The following is a 20225-nucleotide window of genomic DNA, read 5'->3' as shown; positions in this document are numbered from 1 at the left end:
TGGTCCCTTGGCCCCAGATCATCCTCGTCGCTCTCCTCTGTACCTTTTCAATTTTATCTACGTCCGTCTTGAAGTGAGGCCTCCAGAACTGCACACAGTACTCCAGGTGTGGTCTGACCAGTGCCGTATACAATGGGACTATGACATCTTGTGATTTTGATGTGATGCCCCTGTTCATACAGCCCAAAATGGCATTCGCCTTTTTTACCGCTGCATCACACTGCCTGCTCATGTTTAGTTTACAATCCACAAGTACCCCAAGGTCTCGTTCACACACAGTGCTACCTAGAAGCGTATCCCCCATCCAGTAGGCATGCTTTTCATTTTTCTGACCCAGGTGCAGAACTTTACACTTATCTTTATTAAATTGCATCTTGTTCTCATTTGCCCATTTTTCCATTGTGTTCAGATCTCGTTGAACTCTGTCTCTATCTTCTGGAGTATTTGCCAGTCCTCCCAATTTGGTGTCATCTGCAAACTTGATGAGTAGTCCCTCCACCCACTCATCTAGATCATTAATAAATATGTTAAAATGTATCGGACCGAGCCCTGAGCCCTGAGGGTACCCCGCTACTCACCTCCCTCCAGTCTGATGAAACACCATTGACAACAACTCTTTGAGTGCGGTTCTCTAACCTATTCCCTATCCACCTAACTATCTGAAAATCCAGATTGCAGTCCTTCAATTTATCCATCAGAACATCATGGGGGAACCTTATCAAAAGCTTTACTAAAATCCAAGTAAATGACATCAACCGAATTTCCACAATCCAGAAAACCTGTTACTTCATCAAAAAAGGAAACCTGGTTGGTCTGACAGGACCTGTAGGAGACAAATCCATGCTGACTTCCTTGGATCACCAAATTGTCCTCCAGATGTTTGCAGATTGCTCCCTTTAATATCTGCTCCATTCTCTTCCCTACAAGAGAGGTCAGACTCACTAGTTCCCCGGGTCATCCTTCCTCCCTTTTTTGAATGTCAGAATAACGCTTGCTCTTTTCCAGTCCTCCGGGACATCTCCAGTCCTTAAAGAGGTTCCGAAGATGATGGACAAGGGCTGTGCAAGTTCTCCGGAAAGTTCTTTGAGTACTCTCGGGTGCATTTCGTCCGGCCCAGGGGATTTGAACTCATCCAGTGCAGCTAAATGCCTCTCGACAACCTCTCTATCCATGTCAACCTGCCACCCAGACACTATCCTTTGGCTACGGCCATCTCTAGATGTGCCTAAACCCTTTGACCTGTGGGGAAAAAACAGATGTAAAATAGGCGCTGAGCCTTTCTGCTTTCTCTGCATCCTCCGTTAGAGTTTGTCCATCCGCACCCAACAGTGGGCCTATTGCCTCCTTTACTTTACGTTTGCTCCTCACATAACTGAAAAATCTTTTCATGTTACAATAGACTCCATGCAGGCCATCTAGTCCCACCCCCTGTCCGTGCAGGATCAGCCTCAAGCATCCAGGAGAAGGATCTGTCCAGCCGCTGCTTGAAGACGGCCAGTGAGGGGGAGCTCCCCACCTCCTTAGGCGGCCCCTTCCACTGCTGAACTAGACTCCTAGAATCCTAGAGTGGGAAGGGGCCATGCAGGCCATCTAGTCCCACCCCCTGCTCAGTGCAGGATCAGCTTCAAGCATCCAGGAGAAGGATCTGTCCAGCCGCTGCTTGAAGACGGCCAGTGAGGGGGAGCTCCCCACCTCCTTAGGCGGCCCCTTCCACTGCTGAACTAGACTCCTAGAATCCTAGAGTGGGAAGGGGCTATAAAGACCATCTAGTCCCACCCCCTGCTCAGTGCAGGATCAGCCTCAAGCATCCAGGAGAAGGATCTGTCCAGCCAATGCTTCCCATTTTTGTAACCCAGAGGTCACACTCTGCACTCCTCCTTATTGAATTGCATCTTGTACATACATTTTGTTCTAATGCTTAAACTGCAAAGTGCACCAGATGCATTTACAAGAAGGCCTCTGTGTCAATTTTGCTACATGAACAATTTTTTTTAAGCTTTCGAAAGGGCGACTGCTCTTGAAATGTATCCTCATAAGAAATTGCATCAACCCTATCTGAATGGTAATCACAAAGAGTACCATGATCCTTGTTTTTGGTGTTACGAAACTAAATCCCTGATGTAAAAATGTAGGGCTGTCTGTCCTCCAAATTTATTTCATACACCTTGTTCACTTTCTCTGCTGCCCTCTGAGTCCAAACAGGATTTGCTAGAAGAAAAAAAAGTTTTTTATTCCAAAGAAATCTCTCCAAAACATAAGTTTGCTATTCATCTTTCTTCCAGAGCCTGTTCCAACACACCTCATCCATGACCACCCAGCCATTACATTTTCCACCCAGCCATTACGAGAGGAATGGGAAGGCGACTGTAAGCCGCTTTGAGCCTCCTTCGGGTAGAGAAAAGCGGCATATAAGAACCAACTCTTCTTCTTCTTCTTCTTCTTCTTCTTCTTCTTCTTCTTCTTCTTCTTCTTCTTCTTCTTCTTCTTCATGGCGGCAGTCTCTCCGAGAAGCCAGGCTTTCATGGTTTCATTAATGAGTCCAGTTGTGAAAACCCAGGAGTTACTTTGCAAGGTGAAAGAGGTTGTGAAAGGGGATTTCTCCATGGGAGGCAGCTGTCATAAAAGCTCTGGCTCTTCTGATGTGCCTGAGAATGCAACATAAACAGAGGAGACCGAGACGGGACGAGCTGAGCAGCCAGGAAGATCAGCCCAGGACAGGGATGCCAGCCTCCAGGTGGGACCTGGAGATCTCCTGGAATGACATCTCATCTCCAAACTACAAAGATCAGTTCCCCTGTAGGAAATGGATGCTGGACCAGTTTCCAGCTGTTTTAGTTCTACCTGGGGGGGGGGGAGGATGGATTAACTCAATCAAAAGCATTTTCAGCAGCAGCAACATAGACAACAAAGATGCCAGAATCTGTTGATGTTTTACTCTTCCTACAATTTCTATACAATGGCTGGTACTTTTTACCATTTGCCTTTAAAAATCTCTAATCTGACTAAAAGAGCCTCTTGTGGCGCAGAGTGGTAAGGCAGCCGTCTGAAAGCTTTGCCCATGAGGCTGGGAGTTCAATCCCAGCAGCCGGCTCAAGGTTGACTCAGCCTTCCATCCTTCCGAGGTCGGTAAAATGAGTACCCAGCTTGCTGGGGGGTAAACGGTAATGACTGGGGAAGGCACTGGCAAACCACCCCGTCTGCCATGAAAACGCTGGAGGGCGTCACCCCAAGGGTCAGACATGACCCGGTGCTTGCACAGGGGATACCTTTACCTTTACCTTTAATCTGACTATATTCCACCAAGGCCTGAAATAACATCATGCACCAACACCCCCCCCCCGGCCGCTATCCTCCCTGTCCTGCTTAATTAACCAGCCACGTAACTAACCACGGAAGGTGGGAATTATGTGACCTTTGGTGCAATTAACTAATTTGATATTCATCTTAATTTATATTTTAAATTTTAAAAGATTAAATTTTTAAACGTCTAATCTTACTCTGTAAATTGTGTCTTCAGCTGATACGATCCATTCTGACGCCTTAGGAAATGGGCAGAATACAAATATAAAAATAAATAAACAAATGCAGCATATTCATTTAGGATTTTGCCAAACCATTTTGCTACGGTATCCACTGGGTTTTCATAATATATAAAATGGATTACAGGTCAATAGGTCAATATAAAACAAGATTCCCGGGCTCTGTATCTATATTGAGAAGGCATTTGACTCCAGATTCTTTAATCTAACTTGGACTGCAGCCTTGAAATCTTAGCTAAGAAGTTTTCTGTATCTTCTGGGCATACCTGTGTACTTTTACAGAGACTGCAGAAATAGTTACAAAACTTTGCCGCAAACTCTTTAAGATAATAAATCAAATACCTAGAAACTGTTTTAATTATGACAATCTGTTTCTCTGCTCATTCCCACGCAAGCAGCTCACTACAATTATACCCGGTTCAAACACAGGCCTAATCCGTATGCATTTTGGATGTTCATGGAAATAGATTCAAGTGGGTCGCCGTGTTGGTCTGAAGTAGAATCATAGAATCATAGAATCATAGAATCATAGAATCATAGAATCATAGAGTTGGAAGGGGCCATACAGGCCATCTAGTCCAACCCCCTGCTCAACGCAGGATTAGCCCTAAGCATCCTAAAGCATCCAAGAAAAGTGTGTATCCAACCTTTGCTTGAAGACTTTCAGTGAGGGGGCGCTCACCACCTCCTTAGGCAGCCTATTCCACTGCTGAACTACTCTGACTGTGAAAAACCTTTTCCTGATATCTAGCCTATATCGTTGTACTTGAAGTTTAAACCCATTACTGCGTGTCCTTTCCTCTGCAGCCAGCAGAAACATCATCCTGCCCTCCTCCAAGTGACAACCTTTCAAATACTTAAAGAGGGCTATCATGTCCCCTCTCAACCTCCTTTTCTCCAGGCTGAACATTCCCAAGTCCCTCAACCTATCTTCATAGGGCTTGGTCCCTTGGCCCCAGATCATCTTCGTCGCTCTCCTCTGTACCCTTTCAATTTTATCGATGTCCTTCTTGAAGTGAGGCCTCCAGAACTGCACACAGTATTCCAGGTGTGGTCTGACCAGTGCCGTATACAATGGGACTATGACATCTTGTGATTTTGATGTGATGCCTCTGTTGATACAGCCCAAAATGGCATTTGCCTTTTTTACCGCTGCATCACACTGCCTGCTCATGTTTAGTTTACAATCCACAAGTACCCCAAGGTCTCGTTCACACACAGTGCTACCTAGAAGCGTATCCCCCATCCAGTAGGCATGCTTTTCATTTTTCTGACCCAGATGCAGAACTTTACACTTATCTTTATTAAATTGCATCTTGTTCTCATTTGCCCATTTTTCCATTGTGTTCAGATCTCGTTGAACTCTGTCTCTATCTTCCGGAGTATTTGCCAGTCCTCCCAATTTGGTGTCATCTGCAAACGATGAGTAGTCCCTCCACCCCCTCATCTAGATCATTAATAAATATGTTAAAAAGTACCGGGCCGAGCACCGAGCCCTGAGGTACCCCGCTACTCACCTCCCTCCAGTCTGATGAAACACCATTGACAACAACTCTTTGAGTGCGGTTCTCTAACCAATTCCCTATCCACCTAACTATCTGAAAATCCAGATTGCAGTCCTTCAACTTATCCAATAGCACAATAAAGTACATGCATTCGAAAGCTCACACCTTGAATAAATATTTGTTGGTCTTAAAGGTGCCTATGGACTCTAATTTTAAAGTTCATGAAAGTTGAGTCGGTAGGGCTTCACTTTGAATGCTGTGCATGCATTTCACACCTTTTTTGCTCTTCAGTTTTTCTCTTAGGAATCATGGTGCATATATTCTGCACACCAAGAGAAAAGCCACGTGCCATGTGTCACGTGCTGAAATTTCCTTTTTTGTGTGTGGCATGGTTGGTCTCGCCTTGTTGGTCAGTTTCGCTCCAGGTGTTTTTTTGGAAACAGGAGATTCTTCAACCGGTATTTGTTCTCAGATAGCCTTCTTAGCAGAACATTATTGGTTCTTTCCCTCTCATTGTACGAGCTCCAGTATTGCATTCTTTTTCCAGCATGTGAAAGGGGAGCAGGATGACAAATGATATAAGTTTATTGATAAACCTATGTAGTTTGCTGGATGTGGCCGACATCATGCGGAGCGGCCGGAATATAACGGCTACATTAGGTAAGCATTTCGCTATATTTATCAGGTACGGAAAAGCCCTTAGATTTGTTGGAATTGTCAATGTCTGGTGTACAATGAAGAAGAGAAGAAGACCCTGCAGGGGACAGCAAGAAGACTGTTAGAGAGGATATTAAGATTAGATCAATTTGAAGTCGGGTCTTCCTCTCCCCCACAATTGAAACAGAAAGTGTTCTGCACTCAATTAGGGAAGCTCAGAGCGGGGAGGGGAGCCAAGCACAGCAGGAGTCTCTTTCTTTTCTTGAATGAAGGTGGGGGAGAAGATTGGAGACAGCAGAGGAGGGGAAATAAATCCAAGAGGTAAATCTCTGCTGAGAGAAGTTAGGGCTTGTGGAGCACAGTCACTTTAAAACAAGCCTTGCAACTGGGAACCAGGAAGTCTTTGAAATGATGCCCTGGCCAATCAGGGAAGACTGCTTTGCAATGAGGCACAAAGAAGCAAGTTAATTCGAAAAAGCAGAAATCTGCACACTTACTGATGACGTTTTTTTTAAAATATCAAGGCTTATACCCACTTCTGGATATCGCGAGGGGGGGGGAGGTAGAGTCACTCCAGATCATGTTGCAAAGGAAAAATTTAAAGCGCCCAAAATCAAAATGGAAATCAAATTCAGTGTAGATGGGAGGGATTTATTCAAACTGCCTACTCTGACTGGCAGCAGCGTTCCAGGAACTCAGGCAGAGATTTTTCATATTCTCCTGTCGTAATTACATCTCATAAGAGCAAAGGATCCTCTCTGCAAGTGAGGAAGATCATTGCATGTAGCCATCCCTGCCTTGCAGAGTGTCCTCATCCTTCTGTCATCCTGCAAAGTGCACAACAAGGACGTTTTTAGCAAAACTGTAGCATTGTGGTGTGGATAGAGGGTGTAGTTTCCTGAGCGGCTCAGGAAGACATTTTCATAAGGGAACAAGATTGAGGTCTATTGCAATGTTTGTGTAAGTATCACCTTCCTTCAGCTGCAATGCCCCATGGTTTTGCAATCTGCTTTCTACATTACGGTTCAAAGCTATGATAGCATGTGAGTCCCTTAATCCTAATCCTGTTTCATTGTGTGCTGGGTGTCTCAAGATGCCCTGTTTGCACAGGGAATCTTAACAAATATATATATATTTGTTGTATATATGTTGTAACTGTCGATGTTGTGATAGTGTCATCTACAGCTTGGCAGAGTTCAGTTTCAACTGGTTCACCTGTTGCAGGGGTGATCGAGCTGTGACTCTCCCGGTGTCCATGAACCAGAATTCCCATGAGCCCCTGCTGGCACAGTTTGGCCCAGGGGTAGTCAAACTGCGGCCCTCCAGATGTCCATGGACTACAATTCCCAGGAGCCCCTGCCAGCATTCGCTCTACCAACCAGCATTCGCTGGCAGGGGGCTCCTGGGAATTGCAGTCCATGGACATCTGGAGGGCCGCAGTTTGACTACCCCTGGTTTGGCCTTTCTCAGGCACAGATACTTCCCATCACCTGGTCCTTTCAACTGGAAATTCCGGGGATTCAACCTGGGACCCTCAGTTCCCCTGGAGAAAATGCCTCCTTTATTACATTATACGCCACTGAGGTCCCTCCCTGGAGCAAATCCCACCCACCCCCTCCAGCTCTACCCCCAAAGTTTCCAGGTCATTCCCCTCCCTTGGGTACAAATCCCCACACACCCCACTCTCCTTCAATTTATTTTTATTAAACAACAATAATAACGGATAATAATCTGACAGGATCATGCTGAAGCGTAGGTTGCTGGGTCCGCTGAGCAAAAAAACCCTACAGAGCCTAAAACTGACGTTCAGTACATCTCCCAGGTTGAGTGCGGCAGGTAAACACCGGGGCACCTCCATGGTGGGGAAGAGCAGACGGCCAGATCTCTTCCCTGCATGAAACCGGCCCACGTTTGATTTGGGGCAGTAGATCCCCATCCACAGGCAGGACCCGCAAGGCAGCAGTCGAGTGGTGAAACAGACGATGTCCTTGTTTGGTCCTGGGTGAACTGAAGCCACTGGACAAGACATCAAATGGAGCACCACTTGTGAATCTACCTGTGGCTGATGTTGGCTTTCTGATCAGATTTCTGATCAGTTTGCGGGACTCCGGAGCCTACCAGCCATACACACCAGGAAAGTGGACCTCAACGTTGCCCTCCTTTTACACGCTGGCCAACGCACAGATTTTCTGTGCAGGTAACCGTTTCCACTGAGTGACTCCAGAAAACGCAAAGATTCCATCGCAGGAGGCCCAATTCAGCCTCAATTCAGAAATGAAGAAATAAAGATCTGTCTGCTGATGGAGCTGGGCAGGGGTCACCCTTGGGGGGGCAGTGGTTGAACGTGGTGGGGCTGAGACACCCGAGAGAAGACCTTGCAGCTTCCACAGGGAACAGAGCCTCCCGGTCCGGCTTCTCAGAGTCCCAGGGCAGCCAAAGCCCTCATGGAGCTCACAAAGGTGGCCAGCAACAGCAGGCTCCTACAGCTCGCCACGCGACTTGCACGGTTGCACCGGTTAGTCTGGCAGCACATGGCCGTGTAGAGCGGGGGCCACTTCTTTTTAGCCGCAATGGGACACTTGGAGGAGCACGACTGCCGGATCACGAAGCCGGAGATGGTGGTGGCTGGAGAAAGAGGGGAAAGGGGGCAGGGGGGCAGGGAGGGAAGAGAGCCATCAGTCACAAGGCGGCAGGAACGCTAGGCTGAAGTGGACACGCACAAGGAAGCTCAGGCCAGAAATTGTTGTGGTTCCAACGTGCCTCTTTACACCCACACCCACCACTTTATTCTGCGTGGAGTCACCACTATTGGTCCTTGAAGACTAACCGACTGGAGTGTTAATTGCCAGCTTGGTGTCGTGGTTAGGAGTGAGGACTTCTAATCTGGCAAGCCGTGTTTGATTCCGCCCTCCGCTGGATGCAGCCAACTGGTTGACCTTGGGCTCGCCATGGCACTGAGAAAGCTGTTAAGATCGAGCAGGAATATCAGCGCTCTCTCTTTTTTCGAGAAAGTGACCACCTTGCTGAATCAGGGGAATGCCGTGGACTTAGTTTATCTGGATTTCAGTAAAGCTTTTGATAAGGTTCCACATGATATTCTTGTTGACAAGTTGGTAAAATGCGGTATGGATCCTAATTCTGTCAGGTGGATCAATAATTGGTTGACAAATCATACCCAGAGGGTACTTCATTAATGGTTCAGCATCTTCTTGGAGAAGAGTGACAAGTGGAGTACCCCAAGGATCTGTCCTGGGGCCTGTGTTGTTCAACATATTTATAAATGATTTGGATGAGGGATTAGAGGGGATACTTATTAAATTTGCAGATGATACTAAACTGGGAGGGGTAGCAAACACAACTGAAGACAGCAACAGAATACAGCATGATCTTGATAGGCTCAAGAAGTGGGCTAAACTGAATAAAAAGAAGTTCAATAGGGACAAATGTAAAGTTCTGCATTTAGGTAGGAAAAACCAAATACACCAATATAAGATGGGGGAGACTTGTCTTGGCAGTAGCATGTGCGAAAAGGATCTAGGAGTCGTAGTAGGCCATACATTGAATTATGAGTTAGCAGTGTGACTCAGTGGCTAAAAAGGAAAATGGGATTTTGGACAGTATCAAATGGAATATCCTGTCCAGATCACGGGAGGTGATGGTACCGCTTTACTCTGCTCTGGTTTGGCCTCACTTGGAGTCCTGTGTTCAGTTTTGGGCACCCCAATTGAAGAGGGATATTGACAAACTAGAACATGTCCAGAGGAGGGCAACAAAGATGGTGAGGGGTTTGGAGTCCAACATGTATGAAGAAAGGTTGGGGGAGCTTGGTCTGTTTAGCCTGGAGAGGAGATGACTGAGGGGGGATCTGAGAACCACCTTCAAGTATTTAAAAGGCTGCCAGGTAGAGGATGGAGCAGAGTTGTTCTCTCTTGTCCCGGATTGGGATGTGAGTGTCCTGCATAGTGCAGGGGGTTGGACTAGATGATCCAGGAAGTCCCTTTCCACTCTATGACTATGATCTCTAGGCCATTCTGCATCAGGGACCAAGGATGCACTTACCTGTGAATTTTGTGCAGAAACGTTCTGAGCCAGAGCAATTGACAACAGTGGTGCACCCAACATACAGAGTGGTGTTGCATTCATAGCATTCCAAGGGGTATCCTGCAGAGGAGGAAATACACTTGTTTCAGATAGTTGGTCAGAGCAAAGGGCCGAACATGTGGACAGTCCATACCTGGGCCATAATCCTCGAGGAAACTCAGGCACAAGGATACTGGGTTGCCAATCCCAGGTGAGGAATTCTCTGACAATTTTGGGAAATGGAGCCTGGAGAGGGCAGATTTTGGGGGAGGGAAATATGCTCAGAGGGGTGCAATGCCCTGGATCCCACCATTCAAAGCAGCCATTTGTTTGTTTGTTTGGATTTTTAGACCACCCATTCTTTGAAGCTCTGGGCAGTTTCTGTCTGGGGGGGACATCTCTCTGTCATCTGGAGATCGGTTATGATTGTGGGAAGTCTCCAGGCCTGACTTGGAGGTTTCCCTGGGCATGCAAGAAAGGGCCACAAGAGCCAAGCTCAAACATAATCCCTTCTGCCCACCCACCCACAAACCTAATGGTGCCTTCTGCCACTTCCAACCATGGAAACTGCCAACTCTGGCCAGTTAAGAATCTGGTGTTCCGCAAACCTACACAGTCCCTTGACTCAACCAGGTATGACTGTGCTGTTCCGAGAACAAGGTGAGTCTTCCAACCCAACCTAGTCAAAGTAAACTTATGGTTTTGCCCTCCTACTGATGCTGCAGGGAGCTGCACTCCCCGAGAGAGAGCTTTACAAACCCACACGCAGAGCAATTGTTCCGAACTTCCCCGTTCCTTCTCAGGATACGGGGCCCAACCGTCTGCAAAGCCTCAGCCCACACCGCAAACGCTCAGCTCTCTAGTACATCCATCCAAATTACAGGGTGTCCTGACACCCTGGAAGGGAGGGGGCAGGCAGGGAGGGGCTCCGCCCCCACCCCCGTCCACCCAGAAGCAGCTCACGGTGTGGGTGAAGTAAGCTGTCCTGTGGATGAGGTAACAACCACCGCAGAAATCCTGAGAGCCAGCTTGGCACAGTGGACAAGGGTGGTGGCCTCTCATCTGGAGAACCGAGTTTGAGTCTCGGCCTCTCCTGCCTCACAAGGTGTCTGGTGCAGGGAGAGGAAGGGAAGGCAGTGGTAAGCCCCTTGGAGACTCCTTCGAGTCATCCAATGTGAGGTACAAAAGAAACAGCTCTCCTTCTTGAAGAGCTGGCTTGGAGTCGTGGTTAAGAGGGGCGGCCTCTAATCTGGAGAGCCAGGTTCAATTCCCCACTCCTGTTCCACACGCCGCCAGCTGGGTGACCTTGGGCTGGTCACAGTTCTCCCTGAGCTCTCTCAGCTCCGCCTACCTCACCGGGTGCCTTTTATTTTATTTGCATAGGTATTTTTCAGATGTATTGACTGCTCTCTGTGCTTGAGCAGACTCATGGTGGTGAATAATGTATGTCCAGCGATACAATTAAAATCACCATTTAATCATTCTAAAATCACTTCTTAAAAAATTCCGCCCAGGGTAGGGGGCGCAACACGAGAGGGAGGCCATTTAGATGTTGAGAGTCCTTCGAGTAGTGAAAAGCAGGGTTCAGGAAACCAGCTCTTTTTCTTCTTCCCGAGAATATTCTTTCTCAACTCTAAACGAGACCGCTTGGCCTGAGATGGAACCCTCCAGAGGGGTCTCAGTACTCACTGGAAGGCGGACGGTGCAGGGGGCAACAGCAAAACCAGCAGACCGAGCCTCACCCACCCCAGCTACAATGGGACCCCCCTAAGCCCAACTCAGACCACCGACACCCATGGATTTGCCTTGCTGTCCAACGCCACCAATCTGAGGGGAATGTTTAGGCGGTCATGGTGCCTACACTGCAGGGCTGTTTTAAGGATGATTCGGTCACACAGTCAAGACAGCTTTGCCGTTAAAAATTAATACAATCGGTAATCCTTAGAGGTGAACAAGATTACCAGGGCATCAGCTTTTGAGAGTCAGAGAGCCCCCCACCACCACCACCATCACCACCAGACTAGAAGAAGAAGGGGGTCGGTTCTGGGTGGGAGACCACCAAGGAAGTCCAGAGGCAGGAAACCATCTCTGATCATCTCTTGCCTTGAAGACCCTAAAATGTCAGCTTAACGACAACAAAGGTGAGAAATGATTGACTCATCGATCGATCGATCGATTGATTGATTGATTGATTGATCGATCGATCGATCGATTGATCGTATGGCATGTGTAAGGATCCTATGTCCCTACTCAGGTCAGGGTGGGGGACCGGCAGGACCCCGGTGGTGTAATCCTGACCACACCCTGCCGGCTGTCCAGCGAGCAGCAGCCTTTTGCAGACGGATTTGTCCAAGCCGCATTGAGACTTACCTCTTTCAGGCCACGGAGCCATGACCAGGAAGAGCAAAGGAACAGACAACATCTCTTGGGATCCCTTGCAGACTCCTGGGACACAGCAGGTGCAGCAGTCCGTCTGGAGGACTTGGTTTCCCTTTGGGGTGCAAAAACAGCCGGTCAAAAAGCAAACCAGGAGACAGACACTTCCACCCCTGCAAACCCCACCATGTGTCTCAGGCCCCTGCTTGTTCTCCCAAACTTCCAGACTGCCTTGACACCCCTTCCTGGTCCCCTTTTCGGACCCCCTTCTTCACTATGCCCCTCTTTCCTGTTTCTTCTGTTCTCTTTTATCCGCCTTTCTTTCACTCTGTCCTTCACCTCTGCCCTGGCCATCTCACCTGCCAGGTATGTTCCAGGAGCCTGGAGGGACTGCAGTGGGAAGGCTACCCAAATGGGGTTGGTTGCCCAGTGTCCCAGCACCCTGTGAAGGACCCAACAGGTAGGGGTGGGGTGTTCTTCGGTTCAATCCAGTTACTCTTGTAGCATGCTGGGGTGCTAATAAAGAGCCCGAATCTCTACCATTTTCCGTGTCCAACGCTGAAGCCACGGATTTAACAGTGACTGTCTCATATATCACTCTGGCTAGGGAGGTATGAGCAATGAGGAGAGAGAAAATGGCAAATTTGCCCTGCAGTCACACTCCACTGAAGTCAATGAGTTTAGAAGGGCTTAGAAGGGCAGGTGGGTAGCAAAAGGAGCCTGCAGGCCCTTCTTTTTATCCATGGGGTATAAGGAGTTAGACCACTGCCCGGTTTCCAAATTGCTAGACCACAATGAGGCCTTCAAGTCTCCATCTTCAGTTCAACCCAGGAACAACTGGAGCCCCTCCTCCAGACCCTGTAGTGATTGGCTGAATATAGGGAAGGGGTGGAGACTATGCCGCTTTCTTATGCTTATTAAGGAATTTGATTGGTTTTATTGGAGCTTTTTTGCAAACTTAAATGGACTCCGGGGAATGGTAGAGGACAAGAAGGCCTGGAGAATCATTGTCCATGGGGTCATGATAGGTCGGACACGACTTCGTACCTAACAACAACAACTTTGGGGCTTTTATCTGTTTTATGTAACCTGCCATGAGTCCACGGGAAGTGGTGGGATAGAAATCTAAATAATAAATTCCATTTGGCCAATAGGGTTGATTCTGCTGCCACCAGCAGGCCAATAGCAGCATTGCAATCTGACAGTGGATTGGTCTGAAGTAGCACAACAAAAATTGAGTCCAATCAGGCACTTTTAAGCCCAACAAAGTTTTATTCGAGGTGTGAGCTTTTATGTGCAGGCACACTTGCTCAGACAAAATGGAACAAGAATCATGAGGATACAGGTTTATAGAAAATAATAAATTAGTGGCAAACAAATTATTCTTTACATAGGGCAAACAGATCAAACCCTACGCCAAAGAATTAATAGACATCAAAAATCACAGGACTGAAAAACTTGTAGGGGAACGCTTCAACTTTCCAGGACATTCAATAAGGGACCTCAAAGTAGCTGTTTTATTGCAAAGGAACTTCAAGAACAGACTAGAAAGGGAGATTGAAGAATTGCATGTCATTACAACACTCATTGCATGTCATTATGAGCCTCTTGTGGCGCAGAGTGGTAAGGCAGCCGTCTGAAAGCTTTGCCCATGAGGCTGGGAGTTCAATCCCAGCAGCCGGCTCAAGGTCGACTCAGCCTTCCATCCTTCTGAGGTCGGTAAAATGAGGACCCAGCTTGCTGGGGGATAATGGTAATGACTGGGGAAGGCACTGGCAAACCACCCCACATTGAGTCTGCCATGAAAACGCTAGAGGGCGTCACCCCAAGGGTCAGACATGACTCGGTGCTTGCACAGGGGATACCTTTACCTTTACAACACTCAAAACAATGGCATACCCTGGACTCAACAAGGACATAGGCTTTGTGTCTCACTATGTAAATTAACTTTTTTCAAATCTTATATCCACGTACCTTACAACCTCCTTTTTATTTCATTTTATTTGTGACAACGTGACTGCAACATGATGTTAGTAATATGTAATGTAATTTCGAATCTAATTCTCTGGTCTCAAGAGAAGATAATTGGCCAGCACAGCTGGTCACTTGCAGGGATGTTTTCATACTTGGGTGGAGATGGATGGGGCAGGCAACTAGTCTCTTTTAATTATTTCTTTTCACAAATAGGAAAGTGTCTGCCATTAATTACTATCATGGACAGTTTTATTTCTCCAAATGTTTTTGTGAACTACAACTGAACTCAAAAGGACTGATTAGCTGTTTTAGCAAATAATTATCATGTGGCATAAGATAGCATAATTTGGATACTATGACACAGTTTACGAATTTGCCACTAATTTATTCTGTCAGTAATGGAAGTGAGCTCTAGGTTTTGACTGCTGATGACTTCAGAATTCTTTCGTGTACATTTCAGCCAGTTTTTCATGGCGATTAGTTTAACCCGTGCTTTTATGGATGGCAAGTTTATTAAAAGAATACTCCCTACCACCTCAGGCCTCTCAAAAACTGAATATATGATCTTTTTATTGTCTGATATCGATGCAACAGAGTTGCACTGTTTGCTCTCGCAGCCAGGAAAATCAGGTCCAAATTGTGCAATTAGGATTAAAACCCTAATCATTATGGTTCCTTTTATCTGTGTAACTTGTTATTGCTTTTATTACTCCCTGTGATTTTATCAGTTTGATGTCTTAATTTTAACTGACTTTTGTACTGTACAGTCAATTTGCTGGAAATGGCTAATGGCCGACTAATAAACTAAATCTCACTAATTTATTCTTTTCTATATATCTGCATTCTCATGAGCCTTGTTCCATTTTGTCTGAGGAAGAGTGCTTGCACATGAAAACTCATGCCTTGAATAAATCTTTTTTGGGCTGAAAGGTGCCCTTGACCTCAATTTTTGTTGTGCCTGGCAGAGTAACCTCTGTTCAAAGTCAGACTCCTCTCATTAACTCAGTCACCATGAAGACAGAGGGGAATCTTGAAAATCTTACTTGTTAGAGATATTCGTTTTAAAAAAATTGTTAGGTTTTTTTTTAATTTAAAAGGGTTTTTTTTTTGGGGGGGGGAGATTAACCAAATCTAATACAAAATGGAAAGAGAAAAGAAAAAGGACCGCAGTACCAAAGAGAAAGATTTTTTTAAAAAAAATACAAAAAAAGAAAAAAGCTTACAATTTTTTCTATGATAAAAATACATAAAATTACAAACATCATTCACTGTATACTTCATAAAGACAAAGAAAAAAAACCTCTCTTTTTTCTGTGTTTTTTTCTCTTTTTTTCTTTTTAACTTGCTAGAGATATCTCCAAGAAGGCAGGTTTCACTGAAGAGAGAAATAACTTTGTTAATAAGATTGAAGAGCGATAGTCCTGTCTAACTGACTAACATTCAGGAGGGAAAGCAGGTGGGAAGCACACTCCGAAGGAGCAGGAAGTCTCCCACTGAGCCAATTAGGAGCGGAATATTTGAAAAATACCAGGAAGTTCCAAATTGGTCTGCCAACTGGGACCCCTGGAATTATAGCTCATCTCCAGACTAAAGAGATCAGTTCCCCTGGAGAAAATGGCTGCTTAGGAGGGTGGAGTCCATGACATCGTACTCCCCACCCTAAATCCCGCCCACTCTTGGCTCCACCCCCAAAGTCCCTTGTTGTTTCCTAACCCCAAACTAGCCACTGTAGCTATGCATACCCCACCCCTCGACAATCCTTGCACGTTATTCTTCTTATGCTGTTCCATCTCATGCACACTACAGATGTTGCCTCTTGAAACCGGGTCATCGTCCAGGCGTGGTTGCAGATCATGGCTGATGCACGGGGGAGGCTTCCGGCTGTATGGGACCGCCCTGTCTCTCGTCCGTTGTCCTCCTCGACCTGCCCCATAGCAGGTGACTCCCAGGTACCTGTCAAGCCACATCGATCTACCTCCTCACTTTAGCAGATGAGGACTGTAGGTTTAGGAACAGCGGGGGCCGATCCTGTCTAGTGTGATGGTATCTCAGGGCGTGGCTGCGGACGGTGTGGGGTGTTTGTGGGAAGGAGCTGTCATTATGTAGGTAAATAAGCAATCTGCGAGTTCCAGGCACCCTGACCTGGACGGCCCAGGCGAACCGGATCTTGGCCCTAGTTAGAACGTGGTTGAGAGGAGAACCAGCAATGGCAAACCACCTCTGTTTTTCTCTGGCCTTGTAAACCCTATGGCAGGGCTGGCCGAACGGTGCCTCTCCAGATGTCCATGGACTACAATTCCCATGAGCCCCATGGGCTCATGGGAATTGTAGTCCATGGACATCTGGAGAGGCACCGTTTGGCCATCCCTGTGAGTCTACTTGCCCAGCCTCAGGGATGCTGACGGCTGAAATCTACCTGCACAGTTTCATTATCCTTTTGGGTGCCTCGTAGAAAATCCTCTTTCTACAGAAACCAGCACGGAGAGACAATTTTTGTAAAAAGAGATTCTAGTGGGGAAATGCCATGATTTGTACAAAACGTCTTTTATTCCGTCGCTCTCCAGCTTTGAAGATGTCGTTTTTCGATAGGCGTGGGTCAAAAGACGCGCCATAATGCTTATGGTTGCCTGCTCATAACTTTGCTTATACTTTTAAAAACTTCCTCCTCCTTGGAACTTCAATGTCTCCTCCTTATACTTCAATGGCTCCTCTATCTAAAAAGGGAAGGGCTTTATTGGACCAAAAGCAGAAAGGGATGGACTCCCCCCTCCCCCCAGTGGATTTCTTTTTATGCGGTTTGTTACACAGGGACAGATTTGGATCTATTGCTGCAATGTGTTTGCTTTCTGTAACCACCACCCCCACCCCCACCCCCACGCCTGCCCATCCTATATCATACACCTATGTTTTGGAACGATTCACAATTATTACTAACTTCTGATTTTTTTATTATAATAAAAATGTATGTTTTGGAAAGATGCCCCACAATTATGTCCTCTGCCAGTTTGCAATGCTAAGAACTGTTTCAGAAAGGGGGTGGGGGGATTTATACGAGAAATAATGTGCGGGAAGAAACCCCGCACTGCTTTGTAATGCCCTCACAAAACTAAATATCTGTTTCCAAGCCCAATCTGGGTTGTGGTTAAGGATGCCAGCCTCCAGGTGGGACCGGGGGACCCCCCCAGGATTGCAGCTCGTTGCTAGGCAACAGAGATCAGGTCCCCTGGAGAAAATGGCTGCTTAGAAAATAGTCAGGATGCCAAGGGGGCCAAACCGTGACTCTCTAGATGTCCATGGACTACACTTGCCATGAGCCTCTGCCAGCATGGTGCTGGCAGAGGCTCATGGTCATTGTAGTCCATAAACCTCTGGAGACCCACTGTTTTGCCACCCCTGCTGTATGGCATCATACTCCACTGAAGTCCTTGCGCTCCCCAGATTCCTGTCCTCTGCACCCTCCAAGTCTCCAGTTTTTTCCTGGAGCTGCAGCACCACCTGGTGCTCACTCCAGGTTCTTATTCCCTTCCCTATTGACCTGCCCACGGAAGCCATGACTTCAGCATCTGCTGAAGCCCACAGCCTGGCATAAAACCAACGCTGCCAACTTCAAGGCGGTGACTGGAGATCATGTGGACATGCCCCCCACAATGTCCAGTGATGGGCCTGGACGGGGTGGGGAGGGGAGGGGCCTGGTTGGGTGTGCCCACAGGTGTGCTTTCCCCATCATATTCTGCACCGTGGTGCCACTTCTGCGGTTTCCCAAAGCCTGAAGAACGTTTCAGGGGTCCCTCCAGGATCTGAGGCCTTCCCACATCTAGTTCATTTTGAGTGGCGATGCCAGGGCTCCTATCTGGGGCCCTCTGCCCACCAAGGACATGAGCCTGCACAGCCCCTCTCCTTCCTGGAGCAGTTTCCGTGGGCAGAACGGGAGACCAACGGATCTGGCCCCCTTGCCGGCTCACCCGCCAAGCCCCTTCTGGGGAACAGCCACGGCCCTCCCGCTTGTATTTTCGCGCCTCCTCTTGTTCCGGCTCTGCTTCCCTTACCTCCAGCCTTAGCCCCCCTGTTCCCAGCAGCCTCGCCTCTGTCCACGTCCCCTCTCGCCAAAAGTATCTGGAGGGGGAGCCCGGCCTCTGCCGCTCAGGGGTGTCCGGCAACTGCCACAGAACTCTGCGGCTCTCCGTTTTACCGGCATCCAGGACCTCTGGAAACGGCCTTCCAAGGAGACCGTTCTGTTTCCCAGAAGGTCGGGCCAGAACCAGTGGGGTGAAATTAATTCAAAAGAATTTTCGGCTAAACATCTGGAAGAAGTTCCTGACATTTACAGCGGTTCCTCAGGGGAACAGGCTTCCTCGGGAGGTGGTCGGTTCTCCTTCCTTGGACGTTTTTAAGCAGCAGCTGGTGAGCCATCAGACCGAAATGCTGAGCCGGTGAACTGAGGCAGATGGTGAGCGGGTGGGCAGAAGGGATTGTGTCCCTGCTTGGCTCTTGTGGTCCTTTCTTGCACACCCAGGAAAATGCTGATTGCCACTTTGGGGTCAGGGGGCAAATGTCCTCCAGACTGGCCAGGGATTCTGTTTTGTTTGTTTTTTTTGGTGGGGGAGGGGTATCACCTGGTCATGTGTGTGAGCAGGTAGTTGTGAGTGTCCTGCATTGTGCAGGGGGTTAGACTAGGTGATCCTGGAGGTCCCTTCCAACTCTAGGATTCTAGGATCGGGACTGACACACAAACACACCCACTGCCCCCAGAGTTAGAGCAGCAGTGGGGTGCATGAAATGCCATCGAGTTGTTTCAGATTTATGGGGACTCTGTGAATTAACGGCCTCCAGTTTGGCCTCTCCTTGCTCAGGCCTTGCAAATTGAGGCTTCTCGTGGCTTCCTTGACTGGATCATCCATCTTCTGCCAGGTCTACAGTGGAGTAAGGTAAAGGTAAAGGTATCCCCTGTGCCAGCACCGAGTCATGTCTGACCCTTGGGGTGACGCCCTCCAGCGTTTTCATGGCAGACTCAATACAGGGTGGTTTGCTAGTGCCTTCCCCAGTCATTACCGTTTTACCCCCCAGCAAGCTGGGTACTCATTTTACCGACCTCGGAAGGATGGAAGGCTGAGTCAACCTTGAGTCAGCTGCTGGGATCGAACTCCCAGCCTCATGGGCAGAGCTTTCAGATGGCTGCCTTATCACTCTGCGCCACAAGAGGCTCGTACAGTGGAGTAGCCCAACCTTTTTGCACTGGCTTTTCAACTGAGCAGTCAACACGAACTACCACCAATAAGAGGGCCAGTTCAATTTGAGTACGTAGCACCTTTGAGCTTAAGGAGGCTAGGGGGGAATGAGGTTTTGAGAATCAGAGCTCCCTTCATCAGGGACTAGTAGGGATCCCTGGGAGATTTCCACTCCTACCTTTATCTGATGAAGGGAAGGATCATTGACCCTCAAAAACTCATACCCCAAAAATCTTCTTGGTCTCTAAGGCACGACCAGACTCGAATTTAGCTGTTCTGCCACATAACCACATGGCCACCCTCTGAAACTAGTAAAGGGGAGTACAATCCATGCCGAATTCCCTCCGGCTACAAGTCTTCACAGAAGGCTGTAGCTCAGTTTTAATTGTATGTTGATTCAAGCAGGAATCCGAAGAGGCCGCGTAGAAATATTCGAAATAAATTGGATGCGGCATCTGTTGTAACCAACAGCACGATTTTCTATTGCTTTGCTGTTCTTCTACGCTGTCTGTCATGGCACAATGGCGCAATTTTTCCCCGCACTGCACCAGTGGTCTGAATCATGTCAAATGCTTAACATTTCTGTAATCTTCACCCGAAACGGTTGTCTCCTCCTGCTGAACGCATCGATTCGCACTTGGTAAGGAAGGTGGTTTACTCTTTATCCACAATGGCATATAACCATTGATAGAAAACCTCTGTGAATAAGAGTTTACTTTTATACCCCACTTTTCACTACCCAAAAACGTCCCAGGTGTGCTTCTGGGCCCGGTGGGAAGGCCGCACCATGGCCAGGAGGGAGGGGCCAAGGAGCCCTCTCAAACCCTTATCTTTCTCTTTCTTTCGTGCCCTCACGCCTCTCCATCTGC

The 20225-nt window shown here is 47.6% G+C and overlaps 1 protein-coding gene across 1 annotated transcript; it reads right to left on the bottom strand.

Moving 5' to 3' along the window:
• Positions 1 to 7399: 7399 nt before the first annotated feature.
• Positions 7400 to 18323, bottom strand: LOC143845283 (uncharacterized). The gene is made up of 4 exons (XM_077353577.1): positions 18178 to 18323; positions 12152 to 12272; positions 9761 to 9862; positions 7400 to 8326 (listed from the first exon to the last, which is right to left on the bottom strand). The coding sequence occupies exons 2-4, from the start codon at positions 12201 to 12203 to the stop codon at positions 8118 to 8120; spliced, it is 363 nt and encodes a 120-aa protein (XP_077209692.1). The 5' UTR covers positions 12204 to 12272; positions 18178 to 18323; the 3' UTR covers positions 7400 to 8117.
• Positions 18324 to 20225: the final 1902 nt, after the last annotated feature.

Source organism: Paroedura picta, chromosome 9, assembly GCF_049243985.1.
Source record: "Paroedura picta isolate Pp20150507F chromosome 9, Ppicta_v3.0, whole genome shotgun sequence".
In the NCBI taxonomy this organism is placed as follows: Eukaryota; Metazoa; Chordata; class Lepidosauria; order Squamata; family Gekkonidae; genus Paroedura; species Paroedura picta.
This window is presented reverse-complemented; position numbering and strand designations above follow the sequence as displayed.

What these genes read in the sequence shown, in the direction of transcription:
- LOC143845283 (XM_077353577.1), bottom strand. Translation starts at nt 12,203, where the DNA reads ATGTTGTCTGTTCCTTTGCTCTTCCTGGTCATGGCTCCGTGGCCTGAA. An exon ending in GGCTCCGTGGCCTGAAAGAG is followed by an intron (nt 9,863 to 12,151) that starts GTAAGTCTCAAT and finishes CCTCCTCTGCAG; the next exon opens with GATACCCCTTGGAATGCTAT. An exon ending in TTTCTGCACAAAATTCACAG is followed by an intron (nt 8,327 to 9,760) that starts GTAAGTGCATCC and finishes CTCTTTCTCCAG; the next exon opens with CCACCACCATCTCCGGCTTC.